Here is a 27874-nt window from a genome sequence, read left to right on the forward strand (position 1 = left end):
TACCATCACCAGAATAAATTTTCGGTCTCTTCCCAGCTTGGATAATTAAAAAAGGAGGTATAACTGAGTAGCTTTGCTCATTATGATTCAGCCAAGAACATCCATACAAGTCTGGAATAAGAAATATTAGTGCCTACCCTCCTGGTACATTCTGATGAACTGTATGTAATTATTACTGAATCTTTCGGGCAACCCTAGTTCTAGTACAGGTGCCTAGTAGAAATATTAAGCATACATTTTAGGTTGGGTTTGAAATCTTAAGAAGCTGTCCATATTTGCAAGGTTTTTCTTCAGATACCTTAACAATTGATCTTAACAGTTTATTTTAAAGGAAATCTCACCAGTGATATGGCTCCAATATAAAACGTGAAATGATTATTCCTTACAAAAAGATGATTTATTCAGGATTTTTATTATATTTCACTTAAATAGTTATTAAGTAAAATATGGTTCATTGGCTGTGATTATAAACTTTTATAAATTGTTTCATGATATTCTTCATTTCATTCATGCAGAATATGAGTAACATATTGTAGAAAGGAGCTGTTATCCTCTCTACAGTCACGCTGGAAAGCAATGAAAGGTTTATTATTTTAAAAACAAATTCACGATGGTAAGGTTGCTCTTCCTGTGCTTCATTTCAGCGAGTTAAAATACTGATTTTCACAAACGTGACTCTTTTTAACTTTTACTATATTAAAAAAAATACCAAACTTTGTAAAATAATGACTACTGTATTTTCATTTAAATTTTCATTAGGCATCTTAATAAATAAGCTATTTCCATTAAGCAGCACATGAAGAAGATATCATGTGAAGCTACTTTAAAATACGGAGGCTGCCATACAAGCTACTTGGAACAGACTTGTACTTCTCTTCCAAAGAGCTCAGTGCTGTTTTTCTCCCTACATTTTTCCTTTAAGAAGCACATCGTTTGCAATCCACATTGCTCTCCTAGTAAGATTGGGTTCTTTGTTGCCCTCCCAGGACGTGGAGGTCTTGATTCATTTTTGCCTAGAACTGAACTCTCGCAGTATCTCACTCCACTACTAAAACTGTTTTATTGTCTTTCTGTCACATTACAAATTGATTTTAAGATACATTTGCCTTATAAAGGCAAAAGCTGCATCGGCTGTGCTTAAACACTGCATAAACCAAGTTTTGGGATCTGTTCATTCTTGACACTTGTATGAACCCAGTTGTTCGCTCTTCAGAATGTCCAACTGCCTGCAATAATTAACTGCAGAAAAAATTCTTTCCTATATTTCTGGAGTCTGCAACTCTTTAACCTTATGAATTTAAGTATAAGTCAATTTAATCTTATATCCTACTACAATAATATCTTTGTATGTATGTACTATTATATTTATATATACTTGATCTTAGTTGTATTATGTAGTGGTTCTGTTTGCTTGGTTGTAAATTTAAAGCACAACAAAGAAATACATATACACACTGATTTTTTTGACAAAGACTGCAAACTATTTCAGTTTGTAGGAAAGAAGGGGATTTTTTATCTATTTTATTATCTTATGGTAGCCTTTATTTTCAAAAGTTAGTGGCAACTTTATTTAGCAGACCAATGGGTCAAATACTATTTAAAATAGGTATTACCACTACTTCAACACTGCTATGCTGGTCAACAGGTAACGCTTGAAATACAAGAAATAGTAATTTCAAGTCATACTTAACAATTTTTGAATAATTACAAAACTTAGAGCTGAGCTTGTCAAGACTGCTTGACCTGTGAACACGTTAGTGCCGTCATTTTATTTAAAGAGATACCATTTATGAATGAGAATAAGAGAGAACATAGGGCTAAGGTTCTTTTTGATTTGATATGAAATTTATTCTCTGAGCAAGCAGATTAAATTGTTATTTTAATTCAATATTTTAAAAAAATTATCTTTACTATGGCTTTTCTTAAACTATGTTGTACTGTGTCATAAAAATTTTCCTAAGTTTGAAGATAGAGCTATTCAAATTATAGGATTTTTTTTCTGTTTGTGGTTCAAATATCAGGGCAGAGTGAATTAGATGTTGTGATTCTAAAGGAAATTTAATTCCTACTTGGAAATGAAACATAGAGGAGAAATTTCAAAGCAAGCCACTTTGTCTATTGATCATCATGGGAACTGCACAAAATCTTGACAGATTTTTTATTTTAAAGAAGGCACTTTCTTCTGCAGAGGCCATTGTGCAATGACAATTGAAGTTAAAAAAATTATTTTAATTTGAACAAATGTAGGGTTGGCTGAGTACATCTTATTTTGCATTTTAACAAACAGAAGGATAAGAATAATCTTTCACATGTATGATTTATACACTGCTTTTACATAAGGTATTCTCAACTTGATCCACACAGTAACACTATGAGAAGGCAATTATGATTTTTCCCATTTTAGAGTTAATAATGGGGAAACAGAAATTGTAAACTCTGTGAGGACAGGATCAGCTTGGTCTTCCAGCACCTAAGATAGTGAGGACATATGATTAGCTCTAAGAACCACTGATGCATGAGAGTAATTGGAAGAATGCATGAAGTGGCTTAACTAAGGCCAAAAAAATAGCAAATGGCAGGACCAGGGCTTGACTATGTATCTTATAGTTTTAAGAACAATGCCTTGTTTTTGTTTTTCTTTTGGCTTTTTTTTTTTTTTTTTTTTTTTGCCTATTCATTAGTTGTTATCCACTTCTCCTGTTTTTCCTGCCTGCTCCTCCCCCAATAGATGCTCATAAATTCTTTTAAAAATATGTATACATTTAAAGTATATTTCTCCTTTTAGTTTTAAATACTCTTAACCAGCTGGAAAACAAAGGGTCTTTTTCTTTTCCTGTTCTTTCTGGGTTTTGATAATTACTGCTATCACAGCATCCACATTCACCTAAAGCAATAAGCCAGAAAGGTGTGAAAATCTTTGACATCAAGTCGCTGAGTGTGAAAATAACACTCTGTTGAGAAGATAATATAATCAGAAAAAAATGCAGGTAATGTAACTGTCGTTTCTTGCCTTCTTGCATTTCATGGGCTGTTTGGACAGTTTTGAGTGTGAGACAGTAGAAGCCGGAACCATTGTGCAGCACCACAGCCTTTGTCCATCTTGTTCTGGTAGCAGAACATCTCCCCTTGGAGGCAGGAAGTATCTGATATTTAAAAATAAAATAAAATAAAACAAACAAAAAGCCCCCCAGAAGCTTCTTCCCAACTGAGATAAAACAAAAGATTTCAAACCAGACTCGTGCAAATTGGAGCTCTTGCCACCTTTGCTAACAATTACATACTTTCCTAATTGTTTCAAGGTCCCAAGTCCCCAAGCACTTCCTGCTCTTTTTTTTTTTTTTATGCCACATAATGATGTGCTCTGGCCCTGACCTGTAAACAATAATGTGTTCAACTACATCAATTGCACAAGAAACCTACCAGCTCAGTCATGAAATACCATCACCTTTACACTCAATTCACATAAAGAGCAGCTGTAGTATTTTCTGGGCAGCCAGGCCCCATAAATTAATAGATTTCAGGTTAGTTTCCATAGCAACCCATTATCCAGCTAAAAATGTTCCATAATTAAGGACTCGCTCTTAAAGTTCTCAGTCACCCAACTCTTGGGACGATTCACTGGCTGCTTTTTCTTGGTGCAAGTCCCACCTCGTGACAACCTTGTTGGCTCCTCCTTCTGTCTCTGGTCCTTCTCTCCTCCCTTCCTCCTTCCCAGGCCTGAAACCCAATTTCTCTCTCCTTGGCCATGGATGATAGTTTAAACACTGCCTGTTGCAGCTTTGGCTTTTGCTAACACTCCTCTTAGCCAAGCACCTTATCAAGAATTATCCCAAACCATCTCACAAAAGAAATTCGGTCTGAATCATTAAGAAAATGCTTTTTTGACATTCTGATTTGACACACTCAAAGGCTTTATTTCTCTTCAGACAGATTATGTTATAATGTTCCAGTCACAACTTTATGTCTGACTGGGGGTGGGGTGGGGAGGGGAATCTAAGCAACACCCCACAGTGAGAAGAATTTAGTCATCCTTGTGAGGCAGAAAGGAAGGGGACAGGGCACAGCTATTAAAGGAATGACACAGCAGTTAGCACCAAGATGGTGGAAACTTCAACTCCCATAGACCTTGAGGCCCCAGGGGGCAGGAGATCTGACTTCCAGTAGACCTGGGCCTTCATTATGTGCTCACTGTAATATATCAGCATGGTAATATCACTCCCCACAGGTGCCATGACAGTTCCCAGGCTAACCATAAAAAGTCAAAAAGTGGGCAATGGTCCAGTTCCTGGGAATCCCAGCCCATTCCCCAAAGTAGTTGGAATAATCCTCCAACTTGGATAAGAAATATGAAATATGAAATAAGCATATGAAATAACTGAGCTCATAAAAACTAACAACTCCGTACCTCGTGGCCTCTCTGACCTGAGAAGCCCGCACTCTATGGAGTATGTGTCTCTCTGAATAAATCTACATTCATTCTACTATGGCTCACTCTTCAGTTCTTTCCTGAGTGAAACCAAGGACCCTCACTTGATGGGGCACATCCCAGGGACTCCATCGAGACCTGGGATGCAGTCATCCTCTCACGTACCATTTCCCTGTGTCAGTTACAGACCATGTAGGGCATAAGTCATTTAGGAATCTCTGGGGGGAAAAAAAACCCAAAACTTATCTTAATTAACGAGAAAGGAGAGAAAGTTTTGTCCAGAAATAATAGCCCCAGCATTAAAATGCCAAACTGATTCTGACAGCTTAATAATTGTCATTTTGTTTTCATTCATTCATGTGATACCTGTTATGTCCCTGGTGCTGTCCTGAGTGCTGAGGATATAGCAATGAATAGACAAAAATCCCTGCTATCCTTGAGTATACGTTCCATAAGGAAATATGGATAAGTTAGATAAATAAGTGAACTATATAATGTATCAGCTAGTGATACCAGCTGGAAACAAATAGACAAGGTAAAGTGTTCCTCCATACCAGCCCCTAATAGACCTGTGATGTGACCATAAAAAGCACAGCAAAACCAAAGAGCCAATTTCATACGTCATTTTTGAGATACTGAAGGCATAAGGCAACACAATTAGTCAGAGCAGGTACAAGATTGGGGAAAAGAAAATCTCCCTATTTGTGGAGAGCAGAGTTGACACTTCCAAAGGCAGCAGTTAGAAACAATTCCAGACTTGTAGGATCTGCAAGCTCAGAGGAGTTGTGGGGTCCAAAGGAATGACGATCTTAAGACCTCAGAGCATTTCTAGGCAGCAGAAATCACTGTGAGGCTCAGAATCAGAGCCTGGGAAGAGGGGAAGTCTCGATGCCATATTGTAGCCAACAGCACTGTGTTTCTAAGTAAAAGTGAAATACGGCCTGAAGACTTCCAAGGGGGCAAGGCAGGGAAGACACCAGATCCAACACGGTGGGAAAGTGCACTGATGTGTTGGCAAATGTCACACAGCTGGCTTTCTGAGTGCAATTCTGACACGTGGAGGTTGGTATTCATGTTAAATTGATGAGTAAGACAAAAGTGAAACTTGTTCGTCCAGTGATGTGAGTGAATTGTTTACTGAATCAGCTTGAATACCAGAAGAATAAATCATCACTTTTTTGTGCCCCTTCGTAATATAAGAGCTACAGACATGACATATTAATCTGTCTTAGTAACATAGATTTCAAGCCACCAAAGTGATGTTACTGAACATCAATTTAGCAAGAAATGTGCAAGGACACATCATTACATACTATAGCATGTCTATTAGAAAGTTTTTAAAAATGTAATTCACTTCAAGAGGATTGATAATAAGAAAATATAGTAAAATATTTAGGAAAGGATGAGTTTTAAATACTTTTGCTTTAAGAAATAATTTATTTAATTCCAAGGTTACACAGTATAAGTTTTTAATAATGGTTATGCTTAACAAATAGCTACTAAAATTCCTACAAATTTAATGTTGGCTTTTGTGAGCCTGTAAAATCAGCTACCATACATCCCTGGTGGATGCCAAAAATATATAAATATGGGTTGTTATTATTAATAATGTGACTTAATTTTTATTCCCAGGCTCAAGTTGCCCTGAAAAGGCAAGTTAAAAAAAATTCAGTCCTTTAATTTTACTCTATTTGCTTTGATTGGCCTGGGGCTTTTCTTTGAATAGCTAAGCAACCTGTTTCCAAATCTCTCTTACAGTACATAAATGAGCAGATAATAATCTCAGCCATTATTTGTTGATTCCTGCTAGCTCCCCTCTCATGAAGGTGACTTTTCACTGATTCCTCCCCAAATTGCAGGAGTTCCTTATTGCATTCAGCTAGGTACTGTCTGTAATCACTACTGTCTAATATGCCTTAGGTTGAGCCAGATGAAATTGCTGTTATCTGACCATTTTTGACCTACAGAAACAGTAATTTCATATGCTTCAATCTAATATCTTTGCCCTTTTCAAACTACTGCTGATTTCCCCCCATCATTTGTCTCTGTGTTTATATAATTTTGCTCATCTGAAATAATCTTCCTCCTCCTTTCTACTCCTTCAAACCCTGTTTATCTTCCAAGACTTAACTCTCACTTTCATGTCTCCTACAAAGACATCCATGAACACTCCAGTCCTCTTAAGCAATATTTTTGTCTTTTTTTTAATTGAAGTATAGTCAATTCACAATGTTTGTTAGTTTCTTGTGTACACCATAGTGATTCAGTGATACATATATATTCCTTTTCATATTCTTTTTCATCATAGGTTATTACAAGATATTGAATATAGTTCCTTGTGCTATACATAGAACCTCTTTGTTTATTTTAAGCAATTTTAAGCATTCTCTCCTCTGACCATTTGTGATACTTATATGTGTACCACATAATCGAACACCTAATTATAAGCTGTCTCATATTATTTGTATTAGTTCTTGTATTAGTCTTGTCTGTAGACAGTAAATTCTCTGAGGGGAGAGACTGTAAGTTAAACTTCTTCTGTAATCTTACAATGCATAATTGTTCTGAAAACCAGTGTGCAATCTGGTATTTAAACTGATTTGGACTTAAAGTCCTTGGAAGTTAAATTTAATTAAAACTAAGTTATGCAGGTGCTTAAAATTTGGGCTTTGAAGTCAGGCAGACCTGGATCTATTTCCTTGCTTTGCCACTTATAAGCTGTGTGTCCTTGGGATGGTTACTAAGCAACCTGAAGACCCACTTCCTCTTCTGTCAAATGAAGAGATAATGATGTCTGTACCATAAGATGATTGTTAGGATTATATTAAGTCTATGGAAACTTAAAACCAATGGATACAGTTGACCTTTGAACAATAAGGTTTTAAACTGTGCAGGTTCATTTATAGGTGGAATGTTTTCAATTAATACACATACAGTTGGCCTTCAGTATCTGTGGGTTCCACATCTGTAGATTCAACCAACCCTGCATCACAAATTTAATACATGACTGGAAGTTGGCTGAATCCTCAGATATAGAACCTGTGGATACAGAGGGCCTACATGGGACTCGAGCACCTTGAATTTTGGTATCTGCGTGAGTCCTGGAACCAATACCCACCTCCCCACCCCATGCCAAGGAATGACTGTATAGTTTTCTTAGTAATTTGAGCAATTCAGGTAAAGGAAAGATTGTCATTGTGTACATTTGGCTGAAGAATGAAAAGTGTTTTTATAGTTAATTTTAAGCTAATGTTTTTTGGTCTGACACAACTTTCCAATCTCCTGATTAACACCTAAAAATGTCATATATGTATATATATGTATTTGGCATTTTGAGGCTTGCGGGAACAGATAATTTGAAACACACTGGATTCCTGTCTAGTTGAGTATCCAAGAAGATATTTTGGTTCTTACTACCTAAGAATAAATTTCTTATCATTTTATTATTCTTGAACCTAGAGTTTTTGTACAGTAATAAGTGATAGCATTTATTAAGAATTTACTCTGTACCAAAGACTTCGCTAAGGATATTAGCTTACTTTATCCATGCAACAGCAATGAGGTATTTTCTACTATCCCTCTTTCACCGATGAAAAAATATATAAGCTATCTTTTGAGATAGTGAGGAAAGCAATTAAATGAAGGCATTTGCAAAAATATTGAGGAGAGATTCAGTAAGCTTTCTTTCACAGAAAGTGACTTTATAACAGTAATTAAATTTTAATTCAGTGTTCTAAACTCGAAAATGTATTGCTAAAGGGCTATTAAGGCTTATTACCAATACTAGCAAACTGCATCCAATATGAACAAGGCATCATTTCCAAAATAGTAATATATGATAGGAAAAAAAAAAAGCTGAAATGCACTTTGCAATTGGTCATTGCTCTCAGGGACAATGGTAACAGTCATTTACTCATTTATTTCCCTGTTTATTGAGCATATACTGTGTCCAAGGCAGACTTACACATACTGGTTACCTCTCACTTATCTGTGGGAAGTAATTTAAATTATTGTATGAAATTTGATTAAGCTGATTACAAAATTGTGAAACACAATGGAACCCAAACTAGGGCCAATGCTCATTTCCTAAATGAACATTTTATGTGCAAACAAACAGCTGCTGGAATTCAACAGAATTTAAAGCAAGCTGTTTGTAAATTTTACTGACAGCTGGTTTTGGTGATTTTTGTCAACAGAATTTTCCTGCTTTGCATCACAACATTCTTTTTTTTTATAGTGTCCCCTCAAAGAATAACTTGCTTGCTTTAATCACGTTTACAGAGATTTATGACTTGATGCTCATTCAGTGGTAGAGCTTCTCAATACAAAATGTCAGTGAGCCTGTTATAAATTGCTTCTGGCATTCCTACTCTATCTTTTATTTGGCTGGGAGTGTTTCCACCTGAAAGTGATAAATTCCTGCTATAACTGCTTTATGTGCTTCAGTAATTACACTGTAGAGAAAAAGGGGGTTTCTACTGAGGTGTCTCCTTAAAAACAGCAGCAATAAAAGACAGTGGAATGGGCTGAACTCTGAAGTCTGTTGGACTAAAAAACAATGACCAGTGAAATATCTGTGTTAGACTGAATGTGATAAATGATCAGGAAATACAGAAGACACCAAAACCTTTAAAACCATGGCTGAAGGGACATATTAAAGTGACTATGTTCTTAGACTACGTATTTTTGATTCTGTGACAGAAATTTGACAGGTGCCGACAAGAATGGGGCTAACATCCTTTCAAAAACCATTTCAAAATATCTAGATGCTTCCAGAGATTTAGGTAATTTTTCAGTAAATGCCAAGATCAGCACGACATTGAGACTGTGTTTATAGGTGCAACTCAAGGAGACTGCAGCCACTAACTTGATCAATACATATATGTTCAACTGTACTGGTCAAGAAGGTATCCAGGCATCCATATTCATCATATGGCATCCATCAGTGGTGGGCACTGGTTAGTTTTGGCCATATTACTTAGTTTGCTTCATATAAGCAGTCTATAGTACACCAGACAAAATTACTATTTTTAATTAATGAGAGGTTTTTATTTGCTCTTAAAGGAGGAACAAAATGTTGTAAATAAAAGATCTCCAAGTTAATTGAACAAAAACTGTAAGAATTTTCATTATCAGGGTCCTAATATCATGCCAAGGGTGGTGTTGGGAATTCAGCAGATACTTCATTTCAGATGCTACTAAAGGAGATTATGATCATTAAACACAATTCAAGCTTCCTTTCAGAGTTATCGCATCACATTTGCAAAAGAATTGCTACAGCAAGTATCTCTGTTCCATCCTCACGGAATGAGCGGCTCCTTCTTGCTCGCAAGATGTTCTCTTTCATAAGAGAATTTTAAAGCAAGCGTAACTGGCTTAGTGAGACTCAACAATGCTAAAACCAGTTCTAAAAATGGGAAAATGTGTTAAGCACTAACTGTGAGTTAAGCTTTAACATATGTATTAAAGTTCAGTACAGCCCATTGTGAAGGGGTTTGCATTGGCTGTGCTGCGTTCCTGGTTTAGAACACTTTCATAGTTTGTAATTCCTTTCTCACACCAACTCGACAAGTGTGAGGTTGGTATACATTAATCCTACGTTTGCAAAAGATGAAACTAAGTTCCAAGATCAGTTAAACAGAGGGCCCATGGGCGCCGTTCTAGGAAGTGGCGGGGCTTGCTGTATAACCCAGTTCTGCTTGACTCCAGAGCTCTATGGCACTTAATCATTATGCCACACTGGGTGCCAGAAAAAAATGGCACAGTGCTTATGACTTTAACTGAGGTTAATGGCATTTTCACATATGAAGGCTAGCTCAGTCAAGTGTCGAGAGCAGACACCGCACTCCCAGATGCTGTGGAGGTTTGTTCCACTCCATCAATTACTATTTGATTGCTCTTTATCAATTGTTTTCAAACTGCATTTTCTGGGGGAGAACTCTAGGTTTCATAGAGGTCCTTGCAAATGAAATTTGTATCTGTCAAAGAGAATGCCCTCAAAAGAATTGAGGTGGTTGATTTCACTGCATGACACCGTAATTAAAAGCCAGAGAGGAATTGGCGCTCATGCCGAACTTGTAAGATAGCTCACTTTCCACTGGCTGAGTGTCTGGGTATTATGCTCGTTCCATTTTGCTTGTTATATGTGTGTATCCAAGTGAATATGAGGAAGATTTACTACTTGTAAAATACTTCACAATAGAAGACAAAAATTAGCATTTAGACTGTTTTCAACAAACTGTTATATTAAGCCTGAAGATTGGGAAAGAGAACCAGGCCAGAGATGCCTTGGGAGTACAGAATACAGATGGTAATCAAAGCAGTGGGGGGTGGGGGAGGGCGTGGAGAGAGGAGGACAGGTAAATAGGCTAAAACAAGCCAATTTGTATGCCTCAGAATCCCCCCTGGGACCAGAGTATTACATTGGGGTAGGATGAATAATTTTGGAAGAGTCGAAATTTCTGGGGAATACTGCTTAATTGGAAGAGGAGGAGGATAGGCTAGGAGTGAAATGGAGCAACAAACCTAAACTTTGATGAACTCAGAAGGTACCTGCAGGGAAACGGAAAGGGAAATAAGATACCATTTTTAGAGTGGAGAGAGGATATTGTTAATGCCTTAAACTAAGGCTTTACCAGGACCCTATAGATGGACTGGATTTCCCTGGGGAAATTTTCTCTGAAGTGAGAGTTCCAGGATTTCACACATTTTTGGTGTATCTCATTCTGGACAGATCACCCATCTTCTACTTGCACACAGAAATGGACATGGGAGAAAGAATCAGCTCTTGAAATTCAGGATCCAGAGCTGAGAGGAAGAGCTGCTTCCAAAACACGTATCTTTTATCTCCATGAAAAGCAGAGCATCATCCACCTGAGCTGTAGTAGAGAAGGCTGGGAGGAAGCAAATGGAAGGGGAAATTGCAGATGGGAGAGTAATCTTGCCTGTCCTCTTGACCAGTTTGCTATGGCCACCATTAAACAGCTACCAAGAATTTCATGAGCCTTGGGGAGAGGTAATGAGGCAACAGGGGAGGGAAGGAAAAGAGGAAACTAGTGGGAGAAAAAAAATCATTGCACCTGCGTCATAATTCAATTAATAGCACTGTACAAACAAGCCAGAAACAATTACTTGGTCCTCAAAGCATTTTACCAAAATGTGAAATTTTCCTTTACTCTAATCACAGTTAAATTATGCCCTAATTTTAAAAAATCTGATAAAAATAGTGAATGTTATTGTATGGTAAGTAAAGCAGTACTGAATATGTATTATATATGTTCATCTTCATATTAGTTTTGAGTGCTTATAGGTGATTTTACATTAGCTCATTTAACAGACCCCCAGATCTACAGGATAAATGTAATCCCCATTTTTTTTCAGATAAGGAAACAAATGCTCAGAGAACTTAAGACTTGATTGAAATTACAGAATTATTCAGTGGAGGAAGTGGGATTAGAAGTAGGACTAACTCCTGAAATTTCTGACTCTCTCCATTATACACTATAGCATCTCTTCAAGTTTATTTAACATTTTCAGTTTTCTAGAGTTTGATTTCTCTGTACAGAGTAAGCGATGGCTTAACAGGGTTAATAATCAAGGATTAACTTCTTGGCTAACTCTGAGTTTAAAAAATGTATATATATGTATTTGTGTGTGTATATAAACATATTTGGTTAGTTTAATTTGCTATGGTAGGCCAGTTAAAACTCTCGTTTTACTCGTTCTGCTTCTACTAACCAAAGGTTTATTTGGAAATGTTTTAGATGGCTGCGGTGAAGCCTAAAGATTGAAGAGGACCTAGGTGGACACCGGGATACCAGCTAGAAGACTAATGGGAACAATCCAGGTGAAGACGAGACATCTGGGCCTGTTGAGAAGACGGAGAGGGGTGGGGAAAAATTTGGCATTGAAGTGAATGGAGAGGGTGGAGGGGTGCGCGGTAGGTGTTATCTTTAAAAATGTCCATCAATGAAAAGCCTGAGGTGGGGGTGGGGAGAGAACAGAAAATTACTTTTTTAGGAATTAGAGTGGCACCTTCAGTGTCATGAGCAAAGCCCAACAGTAGTCAAAACAGCACTCCTTATTGATAACGTTCAACTGAAAGTTTCTTTTGTGATTTTCCATCAATTAAATTCAGCTAAGGGGCCACTGAACCGTTGCTCCAGGAAAGCAAGGACTTGCTCCAGTTCAGCAAGGACTTGCTCCAGTTCTTGCCTTTACCCCTCCAGGCGGACCCGCCCCCTTTCCCGCCAACAGCTATGGCAGCCGCCCCCCTCCCCGAGGCCTGCCCCGCCCCGAGGCCCCGCCCACCAGAGCTTAAGTATGCTTTCGGGGCCCCGCCCCCCCCCTTGGCCCGCGCGCCGGGACTTCTGGCGCCTTTCGGCCCCGCCCCGCCCACCCCGCGCGCCCCGCCCCTTAGACGTCCCGTGGTCCGAGACGCGGGAGCAGCTGGGGCTGGGGTCCCGGCGCAGGCCTGCGGTGTCTCGGTGATTGCTTTAGTCCGCCCTGCCTCCTGCTCTCCGAGGAGCCTTTCCCGCGAAGGCGGGGCGATGCCAGGGAACCGGCAGCTGAGGGTCCGCTCCGGGAACGAGCCTCGTCCCGCGCCTGCCATGGAGCCGGCGGGTCGCGAGGTCTGGGCCCACAGCCGCGCGGCGCTCGACCGGCTGGAGAAACTGCTGCGCTGCTCGCGCTGGTAAAGCCCGACCCTCGACTCGAGGGGGTTGCCGGGAGGGTCGCGGAGCGGGCGGGGGTCGTCCCAGTCTCGGGGGCGGGAGGTCTTTTCAGACTTCCGGTTTCTTCGGTTCATCCCCGCTCTGCAGCTGGGCTGGCTAGCTGATTTAGGACCTGCCCGGGGATCTGCGTTACTTAACTCCACTCTAACCCCTATTCACATCGTTTCTGGGAGGCCTTCTAGCCTTTCCTTGCACCAAACCCAACTAAGATGGTAGTTTTCGAACTTTGGCGGGCTTGAGAAGCGTCTGGAGGTGTGGCTAAAAATGTAGATCCCCATTCCCGCCACCAGAGTTTGAATCTGTAGGGCTGAGGCATCAGTCGTTCCAGAACCTTAGGCCGAGGGCTGTTAAGTTTAAAGAGGCGCGCTAAGTTTGCAGCAGCTGTCACTCTTTGCTTAGCTTGCCCTTTTAACCTTTTCTCCGTAGCAACTTTATGGAGGGAGAGTTTTGGGGACCCTCGTTGGGGATAGATTGAAGGTAATAGTGTGATGGGCACCACCAACTTCTCGTTCAATTTGACATTTCCTTGGTTTGATCAAAGACTGTGTGGCATGGGGTTCATTAGAGAGGCTATCATTTTTTGCTGCTTGTTTTCCTTCATGCTCTTACACCGTAGGAATCCTTTCAGTTCAAGGTTTTCATTCCATCTGAAGACATCATTTTTATGACTGGTACTCACCTTGCTTCTCCTTTTCCTGTAGCTTTTCCTAGTGTAGAAATCAAGAAGGTTTATAAAAACCCAAGAAGGGCTTGTCTCACTTTTCATTTCTTCCAAAAGCATTTATCGAGCACCTGCTGTGTGCACAGCTGCTTCTGCATCAGTATCACTCTGGCAGGTTTTCTCTGTAGCTGTTTCTTTGCGTATTTTAACATAGGACTTTGCAGACTTTTCTCTGTTAAAAGTCTACAGTGAATATTTTAGGCTTTGCTGGCCACAAAGAGTCTTAGTTTTTATTATTATTATTTTTTACAACTCTTAGAAACCTAAAAAAGTTCTTAGCCTCAAGGGCTGTACAGAAACAGGCTACTGGCTTGATTCGGTGCATAGGCAGTAGTTTGCCAAACTCTTGTTTTAACAGGTAAAATGACTTAAGGTTAAAAATTCTTTTTGGTGTAAAATTTTATATCACATGGGGTTTAATGTTTAGAAATGATTTGTGTTCCTCTCCCTGTCGCTGCACGTTTGTTACTGTCTGCAGTGAGTAAAACACGGCCAGTTGCTCTTTACCTATGGGAAGACAGCCATCCCATTCTTTCCACCTGTGCTCTGCCTAGTAGCTGCCTGACATCACTGCTCCAAAGGAGCAACTCAGAATGGTTGGCTTCTTGCTTTTGTTACCCATCATTCAGACAATTTCATATTATTTGAAATAGTGTGTCAGTATGTTCTTTTTACAGAGCTTCAAAGTTTTACCCAGTGGGTTAGTGATTACCCCAATTACCCTCACATTCAGCCTGCAGCTGTCATCCGTCTCTCGCTCCCAGCTGTCACCTGTCCTGTGTAGCGCGTTGGTTGTGTTTTGCAGCAAGCATTACTTGCAGGTGAGGGTGGATTGGCTGCATTATAGGGCATCCTTTTTTGACCTTTAACATAAGTATAACTCCAAGCTGAAGCTGACAAAATTGTTCAAGAAGCCAGATGTGGCTTTTGTGTTAGGTCCAAACCTCACCACCAAATAGAAGCTATTTAAAGATTTGGAAAAATAAGACAGGAAGACCGTATCATTTGAGATGCTGGCGGAAAGCATGGGAATAATGTGTTCCTGAAAGAAGCAGGGAATGATGATGGTAGGAGCTGTAGTCTAAAAAGCCCAGGTATCATATGACACTGTTTGTGAATAAAAATAATTTGGTACCTTGATATATTTGGGGGGGGGTTGGCATCTACTACAATTGTAATTTGGAGTTCTAGTGCCTTTAAATCAACTTTTCATAAAAAGTCAAAGTATTGTGACTTTTAAGGTAAGTGATTTTATTTTTCTAAATTACTTCTTGCCGTTTTAGTAAAGGTGATTAAGATTGTTTTCTCTTACATTTTAGACAGCATAGGTTAGTGGTTAAGAGAATGGATTTTGGACCCTGGCTTCAAATCCTGGCTCGTTGATTTTGGACAAACTGTTTCCTCTTTGTATGCTTCCTTTTCTTCATCTGCCAAATGAGCTGGTAGTAGTTTTTACCTTACAAGTTTGCTAGGGGAATTAATTGGGTTAATATTGATAAAGTACTTAGAGCAGCGCCTGTTGCGTTCTCACTGCTATATAGGTGCTTGTAAAATAAAGGATAGATTTCCTGACTCCAGCATATAGCTTTTGTCTTTCTCCATTAGTTTTCAATGTTCAGAGGCGTTCTTAGAGGCCATTGAGTCTTAAATGGGATGACTACTCCCTTCCATGTGCTCTGGTACAGCTGAATCGTTAGGACAAGCAATCACTGAGGCACTGCGTTAGTGGTGATGCAGTGAGACTTTCTACCCTTAGGAGCGTATGTTTAAGAGATAAAATTTACACATAGTTCAGGCTAAATTATGATGGAGGCCAAGGGGTTTCTGAGAAGAGTACTTGGGTAGGGTCAGTGGAGGAAAGCTTCCTGGATTTTTGAATTAGGGCATGGATAGATTTTTATAGATAGAACTTGGTGGAGGATTATAGCAAATAAAGATATGCTAAAAAGTATGCAGAATAAAGGTGGAGTGAATGAGTCAGGTGGGCAGAGAGTTAAGACAAAGTCAGATGCTAGCGATTAGAAGCCCAACAGAAGATTCAGTTGTTTCACATAGTTACTCCCTAAGGAGAGCATCTGTGTGGCTTTCCTGGGAAGCCTGTATCCTCATCTGTAAAGTGAGGAAAATAAATGGATGAATTGATTTTTAAGGCTGTCTCCAGTTTGCAGGTTCTGGAATTATTATTGTCTATTGGATGCAAAATATTGTTTAAAACTTTTTAGTGAAGTCTGACTTAAACACGGAAAAGGACACAGATTGTTGGTGTTCACGTCTCATATGTCCCTCCAAATTGTGGGATTTATTTACTTATGCGGTATTTTGATTCTCTGATTGACACCTGTCTCCTTCAGTTATACTACACATTTCATAATTTCACATTTGAAGCCACAGTGCTGGACACATCTTAGTGTTTGTTAAATTAATACATGAAAGAGTTTGGGTTAAATTAGGATCACAGTGCAAGTGGGAATTGCGGAGGACCTGGTTAATTCATTTGAATCTCCAAGAATCCTCCACAGGTTCCGGGGGACATTACCCACAGTAAACAGTGACTAAGGTTTCAGGGCAGTGGAGAAGGTGCAGCTCTTGCCCCTTTGGATTTGGAGCTACAACCGCGACATGTGCAGTCCTGTTACAGGCTACGCACACCTGCTGTTATGTAGGGCTTATGACTGCAGAGAAACTACCAGACACACTGAGCTCCCTTTAACCCTGCCCTCCACAGCCCAGCAGATGGTCTTACACGTGAGATTATTGTGCCCCAGGTTGGGGCTCAGAGGAGAGGTTTTAGGCTAAGAGTACAAATTTGATAGTCAACTGCATTACATGGTAATTGAAGACAGGTTTCTGGGATGACCAGGAAAGAGGGTATAAACGTGAATGTCTGTGTCTGAGGCTTGAAACTCATTTGAACGTCAGTTGGAAGACATGATAGTTTAAGGACAGAGGCATGTCAGCAGTTACTTAGTTTTGCTTTGGAGGAAAGAGAATAGAAGACAGAATAACCAAAACTATTTGAGTTGGGGATACATGATATTCTCTGTGGCTTATCTGTAATAGATTCTATTATGATTAGTCATTAATAGAATTCTATCGCCCCTTTACTTTTGGGATATTTGACTCATTGATTTATTCAATATTTATTGACACTAACCAGTTGACACACACATGATTTTTTATTTTTCCCATGTGATTTACTTGAATCGGGCATACAAAATAACTATGCAAAGTAAGATACTTTCATGTCATCATATCCCTTACTTGTTAACAATTTTATTTATTCTCCTCAAGATAAATCAAACAAATTGTTTAGTTGGCTTGAGGAGCCTCTGCATTTAGTATTAAAATGTGTTGGTCCACTCTTAAAAATAGCTTGGAGATTTTCTAAAATGCAAGAGCACTAGGGTAGCTATCTTGCCTAATATTGAATAGCATTTGATAACCTCACGGAAGCTTAGGGAGCCATTCAGTTAAGAAATAGGTCTTCCTCAGTATTGTAATCGCAACTGAATTTACTTTCCTTTTCTTCTTTGCAAAGAAAATTTTCTATCAATAGGACTTTTTTTTTTTTAAGTTTGTTTTCCTTGCTTAGTTCTTCCCTAAGTTGTAATCCTCTGACTGCAAAAACCTTTCCAAATCGACTACGTGTAAAGTAACAAGTATGACTGCAATGGGAAAAAGTAAAGCAGCTAAATTTTCAAGGTATGGAAATCCTGTTACCATGCAAATGTCTTATTCTTTTGGATTTTTTGTTTTTAATATATATGTATATCAAACAAAAAATAGCATAAGGATAAAATAGAATTGTTAATATAAATGCATTTTTGTGCGTCGTCTTCCACTTGGTTCATTCACTGAGGGTTTATTGAAATCCTGGTGCTCGTACAGCACCATGCTCGGTAGGTGATGGCGTGTTGGGGAGCTCAGGAAAAATGAAATTCAAAATCTCTTGTCTGTAGGGCTACAGTCTATCTGGAGACTTAAAAAAAAAAAAAGGAATCAGGCAGATAAAATACAAAATACTTAGTTTTCAACACTGATTTCCAGAGCCCCAGCTAGATGTCGTCTCTGGAACTTAAGAGTGTTTTGTACTTAAGTCAGACGTTAACTTGGCTTATGAAAACTACCCAGCTAGATTATAAGCCCCTTGGGAGGAAGTGGAACACAGTCATCTGGGAGTTCTGTGTATGTCTGCTGCAGGGACAGATTTTGCATGGAAACTAAATCCCCCAAATTTCTGTACTTCTTTGTTTAGTGTCATTTTTATTATATATCATCCTGGACAGGATTCAAAGAAGGTGTTGGGCTGGAATAGTTTTGGGGGAGGAGGAAGGGTATTCTATGCTGGGGACAGTCTGAGCAGTTGTGGCCTTGGAATTGGCTGTAAGGTGTTTGAGAGATTTTACAACAGACACTGGCCTGGTAAGAGCAGTTTTTTTTGAGCAGCAAGAGCAAAGGTTCCCTGGCTTCGGAGTAACCAGATTGTGAAGAACTTTGTAATAGTACGTTTTTGAAAAGTAATATATGCATATGCCAAAGAATTAAAACAATACGGTATATGGTCATTAAATATTTGTTAAATGAACGACAAGTAAGTCTGAATCTTCTTTAAGAGCCCACCACGATCAGTGTCTCGTGTGCCCTTTAAGAGCACTTTGTATCTTAGATGAGAGGATACCACTCATCAGGTCGATGTGTCACGGTTTATTTACCATTTCCTTGGTAGAAGTTTAGATTGTTTCCAGTCTTGCGCCTTAATAAACACAAGACTTGTGCTGGAGAGAATATCCTTGTCCATGTGCCTTTACATTTTAAAGTTTTTGTTAGAGTTATACATGAAAATAGTTGACAAAGTCAGTATGACAAAGACTGTAACGAGAACATTCTTTTGACTCATTCCTTGAGTTCTATACTCCAAATACAGCTTCTTTCATCTCTTTTAGTTCTGTAACTTTCACGTTGCCAAGTGTTTTTGTATTGCTAGTTCTTGATTTTTTTTTTCCATCTTAGACATTATTTGTTAACTTCCTAACATCCTGCTCTGGAAGATGAATTTTCTTATTACCAATTATCTGTTAACTTTCTGCTACTGAAGATGACTGGACATAGAATTCAGAGTACAAACCGATTTTCAGTCATTACTGTGAAGGCTAAACATTCCTTGTTTCCCTTGAGATGTCTTATACTGTTCTGAATCCTTTAAAAAATACATATACACACACACATACACACATATATATGACATTTTATTGTTTCTTAATCTCTGGAAGCTTTGGGTATCTTGTCTAGATAGATATCTTTAGAGTTTTGAATTTTCAATTTTGTAAGCATCTGAGATAATCTGAAGAATCATACTCTGTTCCTGGCAGTAGAATAGTTGAGTTCAAGTTCGGTACATTTGGAATTTTGATAGATATATCTGGTTGTAATAAGAATTCTTCCAGAGTGTCTTCTCAGCGAAGCTCTAGACATTGTCAGAAGGTCTGGCTTTGACGCAGTTCAGGGCCGCCCTCTGTGGAGTGCATCTGTTCTTTGAGCTCTTCCATTAAAATTCTTCTGAACTCGGCACTGCACTCTCCCAGCTTTGGCTGTGACATTGCTCTCCCTGCTCCTTCCCCAACACACACACAGGCACATACTTTTCATTCACTCTCCCAGTGTCTTGTCTCATCTATTAACAGCCATAAAAAAAAATTTCTAGGTCACTAATTAGAATAATTAGTCCAATTGATCAATTATTTGTAGCTACTGGAGTCATTGCTAATTATACTGTAGCATCTTGTTGCTACGGGGAAGGTTAAGAACTATAGATAAAGGGTTCAGAGTCACCTTAGGAAGGAAATTCAGTTTAGAAACACAATCGAGGCATTGAGTCAGGTATTGGGAGAGAAAGCCAGAAGTCTGGGGGCTGCATCTTGGGGGTAAACCTACATTGAGAGGTAGGAAACGAAGCAGCTAAGGAAGTGCTGAAATAGGCAAATAAATGTGCTATAAGAAAATTAAAACTGAATGGAAGGAAAGGGTTCAGGAGAGAAGGTGAGGTCAGTGTTATTTCAGACAGGTCAGGAAGAGTGAGGATCACAAAATGCTTTGATCACAAAATGCTGAGCAGATGGAGCAGAATGGTGAGTGTTAAAGCCAGAAAGGTGAGGAATTGGCGTCAGCTGGCACAGAGCACTTAGTTAACAATTTACATCTGCGAGAAAGGGAGGAGCTGGGGCAGACGGTAGAGTGGGAGGCAGGATCTAAAGGGACTTTTTAGGTTGAAGGAGACGTGACCTATGCACGTTTAGTTGCCGATGGGAGAAGACAGGTGACTCTAATGATGAGAACAGACTATTTCAGAAGGCAGAGAAGATAAGGGATCTACGGGCAAATAGAGCAGCACAGTTTGGGAAGGAAGAATGACTAGAGGAGATCTTTTCCTCTGAGCCTGGAAGGAGGGGTAAGATTATGGGTGAAGAGGTAGGAATGCGTCTAGTGGTGAAAAGCTCACCCTGTTTGGCTTCAGTAAGGTTAATGGGATTTCGAGCTTGGAGCTTGTTTTGAATAGCCGTCTATTCATTTGTTATTTTACTCACAGAATATCAAATACATCACTTTGGTAGAGATACAAAGGTGAGGACACTACCAAATGAGTTTATACACACAAGTCTGTGTATCATTCTGTCTTTTTATAATGGCTCTCATGGCCTGAGAGCAGGCACGGCAGGAGTGGGCTGTTGGTCTGTCTGGCATTACTGATTGACGCCCTTGATTGACTGGGAGGTTAGCAGAATTAACGTGGTGGCGGGGATGGCTGTGAACTAGTAAACTCTGTTCTGGGCTGGGTAGGGGATCCAAGGAGCTAATCCTGAACGGGAGTCTCCCCGGATGGAGAGCAACCTGAACACGGAGGTTTGGTCAGGGCGCTGGGATGAAAGAGGAGAGGGATATGCTAGGAGGAGGTGAGAGAGCACCATGTTTGAGGTCGCAGAGGCAGAGCTTGTACTGAAGTGGGGTTCAACACACTTGATTAGGAGGTCAGAGGCTAGGTTTGGGAGGCCAAATAATGAACCGAAGTTACAGGAGAAGCATGAGCTTTGTAGCAGAGATCGTCTTAATTGCCAGAATCACAGAAGTAGCTGGCACATCACAAGTCCTATTTTTTATCACTATATTCTCTGTAGTATGATAGAAAAATCAGATATTGCGAGTTTTTAAAAAGTGGTGGGTTTTATAATGTCAGTGAGCACCGTTTTCGGTATCTTGAGAATAACACTGTGGGTGTGCTCTGTTTTTAGCACTCTTCCTGAAAGCTCAATTTCACTTTAATGTTCATATCTATTAAAATGTGCAGTGTGATACATTTGATCTTTCAAGAAATGTGGAAAACAATTTTTATTGATATGTGGTATGTGTACAGAGGTAATTGGATAATAATGGTGTAAATACCTAAAGGTCCGGGGGTTAGGATAATAAACCAGGCACAAAAAGCGTTCATTTTTTAAAAGCTTTACTCCTCCTGTTTGCTCTTACCTCATTACGCCCTCTGAATATAGTGACTTGATATTTGTTTATTAGTAAGTACCATTACTTTCTTAGAATTATCTAACGTAGCAGGTGTTTTTAATGGACAATGCTGGAAGTACAATACGGAATTGTCTGCAGACTGCCAACCAGATTGATTCTTGTTTGCAGTTGTTTTAAATAAAAAAAAAATTAACTTCCTGTAAACTGAAAGAATGGCTGTATTTTTGATAAGACATCTGTGAAAATTAGATGGCTGCTTAACAGCAACCAGAAACTTCTTTTTTTTTTGTTTTTAAATGGGAAACCGTAAAATCTTATGGTCAAGGTGACCAGAGGTCCTATTTTCCTAGGGAAGTCCTGGTTTACACCTGCTATCTTATTCAGTTATCACTCCCCTTCACCCTCAGAAATGTTCTCATTTGGACAATACACTCTATCGTCATCCTACTTGTGGTCTCATTTTGAGATTTATGGTCTACACTTTGAATCATCAGTTGAAAGAAGCAGCCAAGGGTTGGTTTTGCCTGTCAGTGGTTCAGAGATACTGAGCAAGGTTGCTTCTTGCTGTGGTTTCAAAGAATATCCATTATAAAAAGTGTTATAATTTGTACTGAGTTTGGTAGGTGCTATTTGAATTTAGCAGGTGTGTGATCATACAGTATTTAATCACAGGGTAACAGCCTTTCAAATGAATACTTCCTTGATATCTTCTGTTTTGAGAATGAATTATGGTAGTTTTAGGCCTTGGATTTATGAAATGTTGGGTAAAAAATGTTTATCTAACAATGACCTAGGTCTTGATTGTTTTCTTTTCTTCAAACAGCACTAATATTCTGAGGGAGCCTGTGTGCTTAGGAGGATGTGAACACATCTTCTGTAGGTGAGTAATTATGGCTTGTGATAGATACACACACACACACACACACACACACACACACACGTTTAATGTAACTATATGTTTTACTAGGTGATAGTCACGTAATCATATTGATACTAATATTACCTTATGTCACGTCGTTCTTGTAGACTGTACGTTATCTCATTTCGATCCTTTTAACTATCTTAATTTCCAAATCAGAAAGCTCAAACCTCAAAGAGGGTGACTTGTTGAAAATTACAAAGCTTAGTAAGTAGCTTTACTAAGCTTGGGGAAAAAATTAATACCTATTTTACAATTCACATATGTCTCTTTTATTCTTCCAGTTTTGAGTCTAGACTTTCCACACTGTGAAAGTTTAGTTCTTGCTGTTACTGTTGTTGGTTTCCTCGGGCTGCCACAAGAGTACCAAACACGGGGTGGCTGAGAGCAACAGAAACTTACTGTGTCCCAGTTCTGGAGGCTGGAAGTCTGAGAGCGAGGTGTCAGTAGGGTTGGTTCCTCCTGAGAGCTGCGAAAGGGAGCATCTGTTCTGTGCTTCTCTCCTGCTTGCGGTGGAGAATCTTTGGTTTCTGGCGGTCTTGAGCATTTCTGGGCTTACAGTACACAGCTCTCACCTTAGCCTTCATGCTCACATGGCGTTCTCCCTTGTGTGCCTGTTTGTCTCTGTGTCTGGATTTCCTCTCCTAATAACAATACCAGCCATATTGGATTAGGGCTCACCCTGGTGATCTCATCTTAACTTGATTACCTTACAAAGACCCCATTTCCTAATAAGACCACATTCACAGGTCCTAAGGTTTAAGACTTAAGCATCTTTCTGGGGGACATAATTCAAGCCGTAACAGTTATTATGAAAGTATATCCATTAAAGCCCTGGCTTAGAGGTTAGAATATTAGATTTTCGTCTCATCTTATTTCTCATTCAGTAGAAATCAATTAGAGGAGTGAATGTCTTAGTTTAATTGTCTGGGAGACAGGGTTAATATATCCTCCTTTGAATCAATCTTTTAATTATTTCAAGTTATGACTGTGTGATTATCTGGGATGAGCAAACTGCAATATGAAGTTTAAGCACATATGAAAATAGTTTACTGTGTGGCTTCAGTGGGCTGGGGACGTGTGGGAGGCAGCTGCACTTGGGGTCCCAGTTTTGTTTCTAGAAACAGGTCTGTTACATGGGGCATATCCAGCAGGAGGCGAGGGTAGGAGGTAGTGTCTCTTGCCTTCCTGGTATCTCCGTTTGGATGAAAAAATGGGATTTCAGACTTGGAATGTTCAGAGCAGGTCTGATCATTCTCCCCTTTATGCCGTTTCTGCCTGGGTCATCTTCGTAGCTATAAACGGTGCACTGGAATAAGTGGTACCACAGTTGCTCAAAGTAAAAACCACTAGTCATACCTGGTTGCTATTTTTCTTTCTTATTCTACATCATTAAGTTCTAATGTGCCCTAAATCTTGAACTTTCCCTTTATTTCTCTCTACTTACTACTGTTTGTACTTTGGTCCAAGCCACCATCAAATTATCTCTTCTCAGACTATCATAGTAAGTTCATAGGTGGTCCCCTTCCCCATTTTCTACATTCTTGTGAGTGATCTTTTGAAAATGTAAATCACATTCGTATCATTGCCTCTCTAAATTAAAATCCTTCAGTAACTTCCTATTACAATTAGAATAAAGTCCACACTCTGCACTAAGGTCCATAAGACCCTGCACAGGGCTTTGTCCCTGCCTGCCTCTTGGACCACATGTCCTTCTGGTTCTCACTATTCAGCCACCTTCTCCCTTTAGTTCATTAAACACACCAAATTCACTCCTGCCCTAGGACTTTTGCACTTACTATTTCTTCCATCTGGAATGTACTTCTGCCATTTTTTTGTGAGGCTAGCTTTTCATCAGCTGTATTTCAGCTCAAATATTGTCTCTTCAGAAGGCCTCCCATTACCCTTGTATCAAATTTTGCTCACTTCTTGTCTCCACTCAGTAGCAAGCAGATTTTTGTTTCAGCGGATGTACTCACTGTATATAATAGATTAGCAACAAATCTGCTGGAGCATAATAAACTCCAGTAAATTGTAAAGCATGTGTAGTGTGTGTGTTCCATACCCTTAGTTGGATTCTCAAGGGGTCTGTGACTTAAAATGACCAATGAAAGATTAGGAAAGGCATGAGAACATCTTAAAAGAGCAAATGGTCATCTGTATATGACAGAGGAAAGAATTCAGTATGGTTTTGGTTCATTTTTATTATATGATGCCCAGAATTCGGGCAGCTGTTTGTATTCTTTGCAGATTTGTAGCTCTGTAAAGCTGCTGAGCAATGCTGTAAATACCAGGCACTCTTCAAAGATAGTTTTGATATGTGCCAGGGCAACGGAAGCATTAGAGTCGAGGGGAGGTTGGAGGGACACAGATTTTTTTCTTATTGACACATTCTGGTAGTTTTAGGATACTTTCATGCCAGTGCCTAACAAAAGGAGTCTATGAACTCTTACACATATCTGTAGTTGGAAAAAGGAGGAATATTTTAGTAGTCTTTTTAGATAATTATGGATATCCTTTGATACCACACCATTTGGCAAGTGTTAGTTTCTCTAGATTTGTTACAGTGTGGAATCTAAAACCCTATCAGTGAACTTTTGTACTTTGCTACATTTAATTTCATTGGTTTATCCTGTGCTTTGAAATGGATCTTTTACCCAGCATCATTTTATGACATTGTGCATTCATCATTTGGAAAATATTGGCTTATGCAGGTCTATTGAGAAATGACTTATTTCCCCAGAATTCTGGTTTAAGTATACAAAATAATTTGGGAACAAGACATATGTTACAGAAAATTTAAAATAGACTGATCTGCATACTAGTGTGGTCCTGGGTAAGTGTCTGAACTGGATCTCATATTCATCTGAAAATGAGGTAGTGGTTCCTGATGAGAAGATTTTGACTGTATTTCACTGGTGTTCCTCAAATAAATATTACATAGCCAGCAATGATTTAAATCCCCTGAGGAATCAGTTTACCTGTTCTGTACGTTGGGGTTCCAAGATAAGAGTTCTTAACTACAAGCAAGCAAAATCAAAGAATTCCTTTCTTTGCTAAAGAAGTTTGACATTTATAGAACCCAGTGATCTAGAAGACCTCTCCTGGCCCCACTACGGTTTACAATTTCTTTTACAACATATATTGAGTTACTTTGTGACAAGAATCATCCTAGGATCTGAGGATACAAGGACTAAAAATACCACAGGCTTTTTTTCTGAAGGGAGCTCCTACTTCAGTAATCCTTTGTGCCTACCAATGAGAGGGTCACATGAAAAGGGATGTAGTGTTTGGAGGAGATGTGGCTTTTACCACTGTTATATTACCCAGCCCTGCTGCAGCCCACCTGGTGAAGCTAAGGAGGCAGTGGATTTATAGGTCTCTTATTTCAGGATTCACAGATAGGCTTCAGGGGGGATTGTGACCAAAAGCTTGTGCACATCTTCATCAGATTCACAAAGGGTTTGTAACCCCCAAAGTTAGGAAAACCCTTCTAACTATGAGACTGTAACTCTTAGACAGATAACCCGAGGTCATTTAGTTGAGTCTACACATTATGAAAGTGTCTGAAAGAACCAAAGATCTTTTCTCAAAAACTGCTTTAAAGCCTTTAGATACTTTGCAAAAACAAAAGAAAAAATAGCTTCCACCATCTTTTTGTCATAATTTTAGGTATTTCCAAGAAGCACGGTGTTAGGTTCAGGGTAGGAAAGTTTGAGATGCATGGCTTGCATGCAATAGGTACTGAATACGTTTGTTTATATTTCCCTCTGTACTTTCACTCTTTAGAGACTATAGATTTAACTAAATATAAAAAATAGATAAGCGGCAAGTTTATACTGTATAGCACAGGGAACCATATTCAATATCTTATAACTTAATGGTGAAAGAGAATATGGAAATGAATATATGTGTGTTCATGTATGACTGAAGCATTGTGCTGTACACCAGAAATTAACTCAACATTGTAAACTGACTATACTTCAATAAAAATATTAAAAAAAGAAACTAAAGATTTATTTGCAGGGAAACATCATGCTATTGTCTGGCCAGGTATAGTCTCTTCATAGCGAATTATATAAGCAGCTTTAGATTTAGACTGTGTGTGTGTGTTGTACTCTTTCAAAAACACTGTTTAAACTAATATAACTGACCATTGTTGGAACAGCCTCTGCGTCATTTATTTCTGTTCAAACTGTTTATTTTTTTGAGTTCACATTCTGCTGAATCTATTGATATCCATATATTTTTCAATCTTTTTTAAGTAATTGTGTATGTGACTGCATTGGAAGCGGATGTCCAGTGTGTTATACCCCAGCCTGGATACAAGATGTGAAAATAAATAGACAATTGGACAGCATGATCCAGCTTTGTAGTAAGCTTCGAAACTTGCTACATGACACTGATTTTTCAGGTGAGAAATATCACTATCTCTCTTACTTAAATAACTGATAAATTCATACTGATCACATAAAGTATGTAAAATACAAATGGCATATTTCAGACTTTAATATTTAGAGTGTTAGGAATCATTTTGAGGGGTGACGGATACCTTAGAGATAGTAAGTCTGACTCGCTTATTTTATCGATGAGAACCAGTATCCAGAGAGGTTAAATGATCTTGCCTGAAGTCACATGTGCAGTGAGTACCAGGAGCAGGAGAAGTGGAGCCTGTTTCCTCTGATCGTCAGTCCAGAGACTTTCGCATCACTTATTTTACTTGCTTTTTACAGTTAAAATAATTTCTGTATAATATATGTGGAATAGTGATTTTTGTCCCTAATAATGGTGATTTTGTCCTTAAACTTACTTAAATACACTTTTACAAGATAGAATACAACTTTCTGTGGATCACTTTTCTATGAATTAATTAGATGTACGCATTTTGAAAGAGCAAAAATTTAATATTCAATTTCTTTTCTATTTAAATGGAGGTTAATGTTTTTCATATTGTTCTTATAGTCTGTGTGTTAATGTATCTTCCCATTGTGCTTTCTGCTCAGAACTGAATAGCTGAGGAAAGAAAGTAAAGTATTTTGAATCTTATAATCAGATATTGGGATTGTCTTTTTGTTGACCAGATAACATCATTTTAGCTTGTTTTTAATGGGAGAACTTTTCTTGACTGGCAGGATGCCATGAATATATGCGCATATAAAATGGTTGGATTTCTGTGTTTAAATCTTTTGATGTTAGGGGGGTGGGATAGCTCAGTGGTACAGTGCAGGCTTTGCATGCACAAAGTCTTTGGTTCAATCCCCAGTGCCTCCATTAAAAAAAATTAAATTAAAAAAAAAAACTTTTTTAAAAAAATTGAAGTTAATCATTTACAATGTGTCAATTTCTGGTGTACAGCACAATGTCCCAGTCATGCATATACATACATATATTCATTTAAAAAGAAACTTTTGCTCTTAAGAGTTCCAACATAATGTGTTATCGTCAACTACTAAAGGTAAAGTTGATTGGGCAAAAATAAAGAAATAAGGCAAATACTTTGAGTCTTACTGAGTAGGTCCATATTTTAACAAGAATTTAAATCGTAATTTACATATTGAAAAGTT

At 38.8% G+C, this 27874-nt stretch overlaps 1 protein-coding gene across 3 annotated transcripts in view; it reads left to right on the forward strand.

Annotated features, from left to right (window-relative positions):
- The first annotated feature begins 12844 nt into the window (after positions 1–12844).
- The window catches only part of BARD1 (BRCA1 associated RING domain 1), a 67719-nt gene continuing 52689 nt past the window's right edge, over positions 12845–27874 (forward strand). Inside the window, exons 1-3 of one of the 3 annotated variants that reach the window (XM_014558885.2) lie at positions 12845–13118; positions 22215–22271; positions 26576–26724. In XM_014558885.2, the coding sequence (XP_014414371.2) occupies positions 12976–13118; positions 22215–22271; positions 26576–26724 (349 nt within the window). In that variant the 5' untranslated portion in view covers positions 12845–12975. The remainder of the gene's footprint in view (positions 13119–22214; positions 22272–26575; positions 26725–27874) is intronic. The other 2 variants (XM_032479925.1, XM_032479926.1) reach the window with 2 other exon arrangements.

The sequence above is a fragment of the Camelus ferus genome, chromosome 5 (assembly GCF_009834535.1).
Source record: "Camelus ferus isolate YT-003-E chromosome 5, BCGSAC_Cfer_1.0, whole genome shotgun sequence".
In the NCBI taxonomy this organism is placed as follows: domain Eukaryota; kingdom Metazoa; phylum Chordata; class Mammalia; order Artiodactyla; family Camelidae; genus Camelus; species Camelus ferus.